The 13,350-nt window shown below is 31.8% G+C and overlaps 1 protein-coding gene across 3 annotated transcripts in view; it reads left to right on the top strand.

Moving 5' to 3' along the window:
- The window catches only part of BDP1 (BDP1 general transcription factor IIIB subunit), a 69,116-nt gene that overhangs the window by 15,854 nt on the left and 39,912 nt on the right, over positions 1 to 13,350 (top strand). For all 3 annotated transcript variants that reach the window (XM_072958542.1, XM_072958541.1, XM_072958543.1), the window contains 7 exons: positions 2,096 to 2,377; positions 3,265 to 3,412; positions 6,795 to 6,953; positions 9,385 to 9,544; positions 11,275 to 11,366; positions 12,173 to 12,368; positions 13,164 to 13,294. In XM_072958542.1, the coding sequence (XP_072814643.1) occupies positions 2,096 to 2,377; positions 3,265 to 3,412; positions 6,795 to 6,953; positions 9,385 to 9,544; positions 11,275 to 11,366; positions 12,173 to 12,368; positions 13,164 to 13,294 (1,168 nt within the window). The remainder of the gene's footprint in view (positions 1 to 2,095; positions 2,378 to 3,264; positions 3,413 to 6,794; positions 6,954 to 9,384; positions 9,545 to 11,274; positions 11,367 to 12,172; positions 12,369 to 13,163; positions 13,295 to 13,350) is intronic.

Below are 13,350 nucleotides of genomic sequence, written 5' to 3'. Positions count from 1 at the left end.
GTTTCTTCGGTCTCCCAGTCATCTGGCCCCAAACAGCAACTCCCTTTTAAATTTTGTAATTGGCATGACTGGGCTATTTGACATCTTTCTTGCATCTAGGACATAGTTGTAGCTAATAAAGGAGCATCAGAATTTTGGGATGTCATGTGTGGTTACTTACTGTCATTTTCCTCTATAAAACAAATCTGAGACAAAAGTCTGATATTAAAAAAAAGATTGAACTCTAATATTTCAGGCCTGTAACTAAACTGTATTGTTTGAGCGAGCACAGCTTATTTCTGAGGGTTAATATTGACTTGTACCAGGTAGGAAATTCTTATATGTGGGTGTTCCTATTTTTAGGCTTTTATTTTCTTAACTATTTGAACTCTGACCTATGAGGGTAATGTTTAGCTATAACCACATAATTTAAAGAATCTTGAAACTACAGGAAACCTTATGTATTAGTTATACATCCCAGCCCCTTTCCTTTTGTTTTAATGACTCAGAAATAGCCTCAGAGATCCTAAGTCATTTTTTTCCCCAAAGTCTCACAGTGTTAGTGGTGACAGAGGCAGGACTCAGCCTAGGACTGTGAGAGCCTGTGTTGGAGGACCCCAAGACCACCCCCAGGTTCGATTATTTGCTAAGATTCACAGGATTCAGCATATAGTTGTACTAACAGCTGAGATTTATTGTAAGGAGAGGATACAGAGCAAAATCAGCAAAGGGAAAAGGCGCATAGGTCAAAGTCTAGGGAAAACAGTTGCAAGCTTCTAAGAATCCTGTCCCAGTAGAGTCATACAGGTTGTGCTTAGTTCTCCAGCAACAAGTAGTGATGAGATATGTAAAAAACTGTCTACCAAGGAAACTTGTTAGAAACTCATCACCCAGGGTTTTTGTTGGAGGCTGGTAACATATGTAGACACCTTCTGCCTGGTGTGTACCAGAATTAAAAATTCCCAGAAGAAAAGCAGTTGTTCAGTAGTTGTGCTAACAGTTTAGGTTTAGTGAGCCACTTTTGTCAGGCTAGTGGGAACTCTCCCCAAACCCAAGTTCTCAGACACAGTCCAAGAGCCAACCTTTTAAGCAGGCACTTCAAAGGAGAGCAGTGAGGCCTGCTATGTTAAGTCCTTTCTGTACAGAGCCAGTCTAGAACTTCTTCTAGAGCACAGTGCCTCTATCTTTTTAAAAGTAGTACTAACTTCAAAGTTATTTCTGTGTAGAAATTTTTTTTTTGCTTGCTATATGTAACCCTAAGAAATTTAAATTATATTAATCTGTCAGTAATTGTATGATTATTATGTTAATGGGTAATAGCATAAGTAAGTCACTGTATCTTATTTAATGTGAGAACCTTTCAGGTATTTTATTATAAGTTTCAGAGTTTAAAAATTGCTGATTATTATTCTGATAAAGAATAAATCCAGTATTTGTTTTTTAGTTTTAAAATTTTGACTTTTCTTGAATAAAAGTAAATAACATTGAATTTTATTATTTTTTAAGGTTAGTTAATTTTAGAGACCATGTCTGATGTACTGTTGTTGTAAAGTTTGTTTTTGGTTTGGATACTCTTTTTTGTTTTTCTAGAAGTAATTTATTACTTTCATCTTTTGATACACTTAACTGTTAGTATCCCTTCAAGGAAAGGCACTAGAAATTGCTTAAAAATATTTGTTAATAAGATTGTTCATTAAAAAACAAATGATACAGAAAATTTTCAAACTCTCTTTCCTACCCTGCCCTCAAATCAAATTCTTTAGATTTCTTAGGTATAATTATTGGTAAACTCTTCTGTGCCTATGTATGTGTCTTAAAGTACATGTAATTGTTTTTCTTAAATAAAAAAGAGATCATACTATGCACATTGTTCTGCAACTTGATTTTTTTATGCAACAGTATTTTCTGAGATCTTTTACACTGTTACATATAACCTCATTATTATTTACTGCATGGATTTTTATAGTATAAATTTATTATAACTTATTCAGTCATCCTCTATTGCACACTTTAGGTTGTCTTCAAATCTTTGCTCAGACATTGCTAAATATTTGTCTTGCCCACCTTTAAGAATTTTTCTGCAGGTTGTTTTTATAACAATTTCTCTTATTTTCAGTGAAAAAAGTTGCCAGTGAAAGAGTGAACAATGATCCGGATGAGTCTGTGAGCACTAAAGTTTCAGACACAGGAGGATCTCAAAAGGATACTCAGACAGTTGAAGAAGAACAACAGTCTCTGACTTTATCAGGACAGAATTCAGAACAGATGACATTAGAACAAGACCTAAATCAAAAGAAAAAGAGGAGAAAGAATCAGGATGAAGGTGGTAAACAAGTAAAACATCTTTCAGGAAATGCCACTATTCAGCCAGGCTCTTCTAAAGGAGAAAAACACAAAAGTAAGTTTATTATGTATTTTAATAGCCCCTATATTACTTGTGAAGACATGTACACTAATACGATGTATAACTGAAATATTTTCCTCCTGGATGGTAGCAACTAATAATGCTTATTAGTTGATTCTGTATTCTTGGTCCTGTGTTAAACCCTTTTATTTTTCGTTTAAAGGAAAAAAAAATTTATTGTTAAAAAACAAAAGTGAAATGGGGAGATTTTTCTCTAAAGTTTGTCTTTAAGATATGTTACCTCCTATTTACTCCCATTAATGATGATTCTAAGTCACATATATGTGTAGTAAATATATATTATGTCTGTTAATAAAGCACAGGGTTTCATGATCTACCTCTATAGAGCACCTTTATGAACCCACAATAAGTTGTTTAATTTCTATAAAAGAGCTACTAGAATAAGTATTCCTCTCATTTGTCTTTCTTTAAACTCCCTAGAATGCAGGCATTTTTGACACTAAAGAGTTACTAGTGAATGAGGGCTTAGAGTTTAGAGAAATCTTAGTCTCTTTCTTTATGAGTTGATGTATATTATTTTAAGCAGATAACCAAGAAAAGAGAGGAGAAAAGGTAGTAGCAGACCAGAACAACCTTTCTGTAGAATTTAAATTTTATGTAGTTCAGCTTCACCAGTAAGATTTTAATAAGTGAGTCCTGATAGGTAACATAGTGTGATTTATAGGTATCATAATGCTCTTTTGTGGCTTACTATTAAAAACATTACATATAAAGCAGAATAGCTCAGTGATTAAGACTTTGGACTTTGGGACAATTTCTTAATCACTGCATTACATTCCAGTGTTATATGTAAATTCCTTTGTGCTTTAAAAAATGTTTTTGCTATCATTTTTATAATAATGTGCATTTTATGTTAATAGATAAATGCCTATCTTTAAGTCCTGAGATAAATGAAGATGAAGGCAATACGGAGCAGACACTTCCGTCTGTACAGAACATAGACGACATTGTGGGTTTATCCTCCAGTGAAAATGTTGAGAAAAGAATTGACCCTATTCTTTCATCAAGGTATTTTCTATATCTTTACTGATTTTGTCTACATCTTTTATAAGTTACTGAAGGAGGAGTGTGACATCTCCAACTGTAATTGTGAATTTGCTTATTTCTCTATATCGTTCTGTTTGTTTTTCTTCATGTCTTTTGAAACTTTCTTGTTAAGTGCATACATACCTAGGATTGTTCTGTCTTCTTGGTGAAATCACCGTTTTATCATTTGTGTGATATTATTCTAGTATTGCTCTTTGTTCTGATGCCGACTTTGCCACTGCAGCTTTCTTGTGGTTGGTGTTTGCATGGGTTTATCATTTTCTCTTTGATTTTCAGCAGTTTGTGATGTATCCTGCTGAGGGGTTTTTTTTATTTGTTTGAATTTTTTTGGTTTGTTTTTACTTGCGGTAAAAAACACATAACATGAAACCTACTCACCTAACAAGTTTTTAAAATGTATAGTATTGTTAACTATAAGCACAGTGTTGTACAGCAGATCTCTAGAGCATTTCCATCTTGCGTGACTGAAAATCTCTTCATTGAACTCAATATTTCCTTTTTACCCCAGTCCCTGGCAACCACAATTCTACTTTCTGTTTCTATGAGTTTGGTTACCTTAGATACCTCATGTAAGTGGAATCATGTAATATTTGTTCTTCTATAACTGGCTTATTTCATCTAGCATAATGTTTTCAAGGGTCATCCGTGTTATTAGCATATGACAGGATTTCCTTTTCTTTGGTCAAATAATACTCCATTGTGTGTATATATTACATTTTCTGTATTCATTTTTTTGGGACATTTAGGTTGTTTTCATCTTTTGGCTATTGTGGATAATGCTGCAATAAACATGGAAGTGAAGGTATTTCTTTGAGATCTTGTTTTCAATTCTTCTGGAATAAATGGCCAGAAGGGGAATTGGTAGATGATAAGATAACTCTGTTTTTAATTTTTGAAGGGCTTCCATACTGTTTTTCATCGTGGCTGCATTTTACATTCCTATGCACCATGCGTAAGGATTCCAGTTTTTCCATATCATTGCCAGCATTTGTTACTTTCTGTTTTGTTTTGTTTTTTTGAATTAATATATAATGACCTGACAGGTGTGAGGTGATACCCTATGGTGAAATTGTTTTGCATTTTCCTGATAATTGTGATGCTGAGTTTGTTTAAATGTTATTGTTGGCCATTTGTATGTCTTCTTTGGAGAAATGTGTGTTCAATTCCTTTTCCGATTTTTTAATTGAGTTACTTGGGGTTTTTTGCTGTTGAATTGTAGGAGTTCCTTTTATATTTTGGTTATTAGCCCTTATCAGATATGTGGTTTGCAGATTCTTTTCTCCATTCCATAGGTTGCCTTTTGACTCTGTTGATTGTTTATTTTGCTGTGCAGAAGTTTTTTAGTTTGTTACTATCCCACTTGTCTATTTTTGCTTTTGTTGCCTGTGCCTTTTATGTCATATCCAAGAAATCATTGCCAATACCAGTGTTGTGAAGCTTCCCGCCATGTTTTCTTCTAGCAGTTTAGTAGTTTAAGTATTATCTTTAAGTCTTTAATCTATTTTGAGCTGATTTTTGTGTATGGTATGAAATAAAGGTCCAGTTTCTTTTTTTTTTTTGCATTTGGATATCCAGCTTTCCCAACATCACTTATTGAAGAGACTATCCATTTCCTATTGTGTAGTTTTGGCACTTTGTCAAAGATCATTTGACTATATATGTGTGGGTTTATTTCTGGTCTGTCTCTTCTGTTCCCTTGGTCTATATGTCCCTCTTCTGAAAAATTTGAAAGCCGTTTATTCTCATATAGAAAAAATACACATATATGGACATGTGCCAATTTATTCATACAATTCAGAAGATTAATAGTTTCTCTGAAGCCATGCCACAGACCTCGGGTCCTGAACTTGTTGGGTGACAGACATCTAAATTGTAACCTCAGCAACACAACTAATTTCTTAAATTATGCACAAAATAATACTGATGACTTTTTTTAGGAGAAAAACAACCCTGTAATGACTGTTAAAAGTCCCAGCTGGTTTTGTAAAACAGTATGCTGATTCTAAAATTGTTATGTAGACAAGAGTAAAGGGTCATGAATGGTAAAGACAATTTTGAAAAACAACTGTAGAGAAGAAATGTACTGAGACTTATTCTAAAGCTAGAGTGATTAAAGCAGTGTGGTACTGGTGAGGGACAAATTGAAAGGAACTGGATGTAGAGAGGAAATAGGTGTAGAATCTAAGAAGAGAAATTTAGGAATCTGATATGGCAGAGGTAGCATTAGAAATTAGTGGCTAAGGGTTGGACTAACTATTCATTAAATGGTGCTTAGATATGAAAAAGATAATATTAGATCCCTATTTTACCCTATACACTAACTTTCTGAACTATTTAATAAAGACTACATGTATAAAGCACATCTTTATAACTTTTTGAAGAAAATGTAGAAAAAATATCTTTGTGATGCCAAGAATTTCTTAAGACATAAAAAGCACAACCATTTAATGGATAAAACTGATAAATTCAACTGCAGTAAAATTAAATACTTCTGTTGACAAAAGGCTCTGTGAAGAAAGTGAAAGGCAGGCTGCTGTTTGGGAGGTTTTATGTGTAACATCTAACCAAGAAAAAATATATAAGGAGCTCTGACAGGTCGGTTGGGAAAAGACAAACACCTAGTAGAAAAAAATTGCCAAAAAAAAAAAAAAAGGAAGCATGACTAAATATGAATTTGTGCTGAATACTGAGTGCTAGTTAGTACGTGCCATCGGTTATTTTTTTTTTTTAATTTTTTTCCTTTTGCAGGGAGGAGGTAATTAGGTTTATTTATTTATTTGATTTTTCAGTGGAGGTATTGAGAATTGAACCCAGGACCTCAGGCATGCTAGGCATGTGCTCTACCACTTGAGCTATATCCTCCCCCTATATTATTGTTAATTGAAGTATTTCATAATACAGTGATCCTCTGTTTTCATAATACAGTGTTAACTGTAACTTGTGTGTGTTGGAACTGTGTCCTAGATTTATATGACATTTTGGTTAACACAGTACCATGCAAAGCAAGGATTATCTATATAACATTTTAATGAAAGTTAATTCCTAAACATTATTATGATTTCACACATATGTTTGATTTGTGAACCCCATATAATTAAGAGTTCTTTATTTTGTGACTTCTTGAGCACTTTCCCTGTAAATTTGTGGCTGTTACTATCTTCAGAGGTACAGTGTTTTTCAATAACATGGTGCTTCTTGCCATATCCATTTTGATTATTCCATGATATGAAGGATCATCTTCCAAAGTTTTGGCTTTGTATATTTTAAAAAATCTTTTAAATAATTAGGATGAAATATGTATTACTAAGAATTGTTTTCCTCTGATATGTTTTCATTTCCTTAGTAGCCAACAAGATGCTTTATCAATAGCAACTGAGACTTCAGAATCAAGTACTTCAGATTTGCCTTCCTCAGAAGTTGGCATGAGAGCACTGTGTAAGGTGAATAATGCTGAGGACAGTTACACAGAAGAAAGAAATGTTGACCTAAAAAATAAATCACTGTAAGTATTTTACATGGTAGGATTTTAAAGTTTATTTTCAAAATTTTGATAATTTCTTATTTAAGACATGATAATGTTGCTTCCTTTAGGAATTAGGAAGGGACTGCAGACCACTTTATATAATTGTTTTGTGGTCCTAGTGATATCAAGGTTTTTCACTTTATGTTTCACTACAGAAAGATTGTCTTTTATATCTGATGTATAATAGTGATATGAGTTATAGCAAAGTGATACCTTATGATAAAATTCTAAAGTAATTTGGAAACCTAAATATTTGCTATGAGATTTAACTTTTACTTGGTTTATTTTTCATGCCTATTGTCAAAGTAGTAGATTTTGATATTGATGTGTTTAAAGAGATTATGTATTACATTTTCTAGTAGGAAAATACTGGTTAAATGACTATCTTCACTACAAACAGAATAAAAGCACCACAAGGATCTCCCTTTGAAAATGTATCTCAAAAATTCAGACTTCCTTTTTATCTCCTTCCTAGCTCCTCATATGGGCTTAAAAGCTATTTAGTTTATGAATTCTTATTTTCAGTAAAGCATAGTACATTGAGAAGCGAACTTAACTTTTAAATAAAAATTTAAACTGGTCTTTGGAATAAGCAATATATTCCTATCTTTCAAACATCCAAAAGTATGAGAAGGTATAGAGTGGAGTGTCCCTCCTACTATGTCCCCAACTCACTCTAACAAGTAACCACTGTTATTTATTTCTTATATTCTTTCAGAGATTTTTTTTTTAAAACAACATTAAAGCTACTAGAAATACTCACACACACACACACACACACACACATATTTTTTTACTCTTTTAAAAAACCTAATGGTAATATTATACATACCATTTTGCAATTGTTTGGTCTTATATCTTCATATTTTTATGTAAAGACCTTCCTTATTCTTTTTATACTTGCATAGTGTTCTGTTGTATTGATGAATCACAGTATTTATTATCAGGCCCTGTTGATGGCTATATATGTTGTTTTTACAAAATGCTTAGAAACGTACACCTCTGTCCTTTCATCTTTGTGTAAGTGTATTTGTAGGATAAGTTCCTTAAAATGGGATTGCTAGCCCAGAGGATATATATGTGTTTGTGTACATTTATACATTTATGATTCTGATAGGTATTTCAAAAATGCTCTCCCTAGGAATTATTCTAGTTTATATTCCCACCAACAACGTGAGAAATGTCTCCCTTATCAACAGTGTTATAAAACTTGGATTTTTGTTGGTCTTGATAGATTATAAAATAATCTCTCAGTATGATATCTCTACCCCACACCTTTTTTTGACAGTGATAATGTAATTCTTTCATTCTTTTTTTTCAGTTGCTTATTTAAAAATTTTCTAACCTTAAGAAAAGTCAAAAGAATAGAACAATGAACATTTATATATGATTTCCCATAGATTCTCTGATTCTTAACGTTTTGTCACATTTGTGCTCACTTGCTCTATCAGCTTTTACTTTGAAGTGAAGTTGAGCATCTTTTCACATTTAAAATCTATTTTTATTTTGTTTTCTTTTTGTGAGTTGTTTGCATCCTTTGTCCAGTTTTTTAATGAGTTTTTTCTTTCCCTTTTGGTAGGAGTAATTAGGTTTATTTTTTAATGAAGGTACTGGTGATCGAACCCAGGACCTTGTGCATACTAAGCAGGCACTCTACCAACTGAGCTATACCCTCCCCCTAATGAGTTTTTGGTACTGTTTTGTAGGAGCTCTTTATATTTTAGAGAGGTTAGCCTGTTGTACGAGTTGTAAAACATACTTTTCTGGTTTATCATTTGATTTAGTCATGTTTTGGCTATGTAAATTTTTTGATTTTTATGTTACCAAGTTTCTCTCTTTTTTTTGTTTTATGGCTCCTGAACTTTTAATTAAGTTTGAAAAAGGCTTATCCTATCTCGGGGTTATGAACGCATTCATGTTTTCTCTATGGTTTCATTTAAATCTTGGATCCATTTAGAATATATTGTGAGTACAGTACAAAGAATGGAGGTAATTTTATTTTATTCCACAGTATTATCAGTTTCCCCATCATAATTAATTTAATTTAGTATTTATTTTTAAAATACATTATTTTGTATTTCATCTTATCCTCAACTGTTTTGAAATGCTAACTTTATTATATACTATAATCGTATGTGTTTTGGAGTCATTTTCTCAGTTTTCTTTTGTGTTCCATTTATCTGTTTATTCCTGTCAGTACCACAGAATTTTGATTATTGATGCTGAATAGTATATTTTTAACATTGGATAAAACAAATTAGTTACCCCTTCATTGCTCTTCTTGTTCAGTTTTCTTTGCTACTTTTGTTGTAAGCTTAAAGGAGTTTTTTTCTGTCTCTGGATTTTTAAAAAATTTTCCTTTTGAATATGCCTGCGTGTTGGTGCAGTTTAAATAATGTTAATTTTCTAGGGAAACTGATCAAACAGAAAATATTAAACCAATGACGAGAGGACGATTACAGAGACCTAAACCCAATTTATCAAGGGCAGTTGGGAAGAAATCAGTTCTTTCACAAGGTAAAACAGATGCAGAGAGCAAGAGTTTGCATCTAGAAACTTCAGTTGAAAAGGTATGGAATGAGAGACTTTTGTTTGTTTGTTTTTTAAAGAGAATCATCCATTTGGTAACTTATACTTCTGTCAGAATGGAATCTTTTTTTTTTTTAATTGAAGGGGATAGGTAATTAGGTTTATTTATTTTTTAATTTATTTTTAGTGGAGACACGGGTTGAACCCAGGCAGTGGGCTGTACCTTCCCCTCTGGAGTTGGAGACTTGATGAAAACTAAAATTATAAAATTTTTTTCTGAACAGTTGGGAATAAAAATATTTAGCTTTTAATTACAAGGAAATGTTACTGATAGTAAAACCAAAATATAAGAACTTTGTACATTAATATTAAATATGTCTTATTAGTCTCATGTTTATGCATTTTCTTTAGAATCTAGGACATATCATTTCAAACATCCTTAGTAGTGACAGATTTGTCTTTTGTATAAATATATAAAATTTTTATTCAAAATATTTCTTAAACCAGCTATAATAAAATTATATCCACAACCCCTTTGTCTAAACATAGATACATTTCTGTGTTTGTCCTTTATAAACTTTATCTCTTTTTATGTAAGTAAACGTTTCTATAGTTTTAATCATAACATATATAGCATTTAAAACTTCTCTGAAACTGTTCATGTACACTTTCTTGAGGTTAATTGATCTTTTTAATAGCTGCATCAGCTATTAACATATTATTAGTTTACCTAACCATTTCTAATGTTTAGGTTGTCTCCATTTTTTTAACTCTTGTAAATAAAAGCAGACAATTTTGTTACTAGGTAAGGAATCCATATCCAGAGGTGATGGGATTAATAAGCCAAATTAAATATTTTTATGGTTCTTGTTATGCATTGTCAAACTGTCAGTCAAAAAGAAAAATCAGTCTATTTACATTGCTACAAGCATTAAATGAATGTTCCTGTTGCCTTATGTCCCTGCCAGTGTTATGTTGTTAAAAATGTCTTATTTTTGCTAAAATAATTTCTAAAATTTTAGTCTACTTTTTTCCTCTTATGTGATCTCTTTTTTATCATACTTTTTATAATCTATTATTTTAATCTTATAAGGTGTTTTTAAATTCTAGAAAATTGGGAAATACAGACTTATGTAAACATTAAAACAAAAATTACTTAATTTTACTATCCACATGCAACCAGTCTTTTGGAATATATCCTTCCAGCTTTTCTTTTACAAGATTGAGTAGTGCTATTCAGTTTTTTATCCTTCTTCGGTTTTCTCACTTTCCATAAATATTTTTCCATATCATTAAATGTCTTTTGAAGACATAGTTTTAAGTGACTTGATCATATCCTGCCAGTGGGTGTAACTGGATTTGTTTAACCGTTTATTCATTATTGGATATTTTGTCTGTTTACAGTGTTTGCTATTTTGCATAATGTTTCAGTGAACATCCTCGTACTTAAATCTTTGTCTAAATATTTTTTTAGAATAGAGTCTTAGAAATGCTATTACTGTGTCAAAGAATATGAACATTGTTAAAGCTCTTGATTCATATTGCCAGAGACTTTCCAGAAAGGATTTACCAATTTGTGCTTCTATCAGTAATGTATGAGATAATATGTGTAAAATATTTGAATTTGCATTTATGATTTTAAAAACTTCCTTCTAATAGAAGTACAAAAAAGTGAAATTTCATTGTTTTAATTTCCATCTATTTATTTGTTTGTTAGAAAATTTGTGCTTTTTATACTAAGTAGATTAAATATAAAAAATTATATTTGTAGAATCACATGGAAAAGGATAAAATGAATACATTTGATATTCCTGGAATGGAGAATTCAGAGAGAGAGAACCCAGAAGCTGACACTGTATCTAAGTAAGTATTTAGGAAGTAGAATAAAAATAATAACTCTTAGGAATGACTGTAATGACTTGTTTTCTACTTGATAATGTTGAATTTTATTTTCAGCTAGTGTACATAAGGCTGTTTTTTTTTTTAAGTCTATTTTTAACCGTAGGTATTGTTGAAACATTTGGATAATGTTCTTTATGCTTGGTACTGTAGAAGTAAATTATGGTATGGATCTGGTGAATTAACAATTACCCTTCTCCAGCTTATTAAAACAAGATTTTAACAAAGTCTTATTAGATAAATTAATGGTGTTTCTGGGTATTCTTATAGCAGGGGATTTTAAAAGGGAATAATGAACTTGGAATGGAGATCTAGAATAGACTTTGCTCCAATATAAATCTGAACCAGTGGATTCTGGACTATATGTTTGTGCCATAATGTGTGTCCCAGCCCCAGCCCTGGAGATACACAATACACAGTGGTAATACTATTACTAATAGTAATAATATTACTAATATTGGTAATACTATTTCTCAGTGGGGAATAGTATTCCATGCTTGTCAGATACAAATTTTTCCAATATTGTGATGTAAATTTGATTTTAAAATGCTTTTTTATAGTCAGGCTTCTAGGACTGTGTTCTAGTGAGTTAAGGTATGAATACCTTTGAGGTTGTTCTTGAGGCCACTGTTTAATTATTTTGTATTTCAGATGATTTACTTATTTATACCTGGGAGAGTGGAATACTGAAAACAAGCAACTATGTGACATACAACTAATTATGTGACTTCAGAATGACCATTAATTTTATTCCTTTGTAACTGTTGTAGTTTGAGTGAAAAAATTTGTCTTCAGGAAGATAATCAGCCAAAGGCTTTCAGACCTTCACGACTAATGAGGGGCTTATTGCAAAGGCCCAAACCGAATGTGGGTAAAGCTGCTGAAAGAAAAGAAGTTCTTACGTCACGGGAAATAACTGAGGCCAGTGTAGAGAAGAATGAAACTGAATCCTGTATTGACAGAGATGTAAGTACTTTGATATCGTCTAGTGTTTTAGTTTAACATAAGCCTACTTTCACCCCTCTTTTTAATCAACAATATTATACATTTATGTACACTGTTCATTAAATTTAAGGCCTAAGTCTCATAGCCAGCAGCTTTGATAATTGTAAAGCTACTTAGCTCTCAGCTTTCTAGATTTGAAGCATTTACATGATGAATTGTCTGCTTTCACCTTACTTGTGTTTGGATTTGCTTTTCCCCCATCACTCAGCAGGTGTTTGAATTACATTTCTCTTCTGAAAACATAGCTAAGTACATGAATTTTAATACTAACTTAAACAAAATAAAACATTAAAAGCTCCCTACTAAAATATAATCCCAACAACAAAGATGAAAAATTTTGGATTATTTACATAATAACAGGTCTTTGTGAAAAGCGAAAGAGTTAGCATATTTTGAGATTTAATTCTCTTTTGTTGTAATTCCCAAGGTCTAGAATGTGATTATAATAATCAAAAGGACTTAGTAAGATAGAACCCAAGGGATAATTCTAACAGATGAGACTGAAGCAGTTGCTTATTTTCTGACTGGGAGAAAAAGAATGGGGGCTTTGAGATGAGGTAAAAGGTGTGGCTTATGACATTTTCTATATCTAAAGAAAAAACATTAAAAAGCACCTCTTGAATATCATTTTATATTTTGAAATGTTTACTGTTTTCCTTGAACTCAAATTGTATGTAGTTTTTGATGAAATCTTTTATAAATGGGTGTTTCATTGTGACATGGGAAACATTTTTTAAAATGTTATTTGCTATTAAGACTCCTGAACAGATAGATCAGTCATGTGAAAAGTTTGAGTGTGAAGACATCACATCACAATCTGAAGAAAAGGATACTTCTTTTCAAAATGTGCAATCAGATGAGCCCACGGCTCTTAATGAATGTCTAAGGTAAGCTTCATCATATTTGGATTATATGTAAAATTTTAGAAATTATTAATAATTTT

Source organism: Vicugna pacos, chromosome 3 (genome assembly GCF_048564905.1).
Source record: "Vicugna pacos chromosome 3, VicPac4, whole genome shotgun sequence".
Lineage (NCBI taxonomy): Eukaryota > Metazoa > Chordata > Mammalia > Artiodactyla > Camelidae > Vicugna > Vicugna pacos.
Note: the sequence above shows the minus strand (reverse complement) of the source record. Positions and strands in the feature narration are given on the sequence as shown.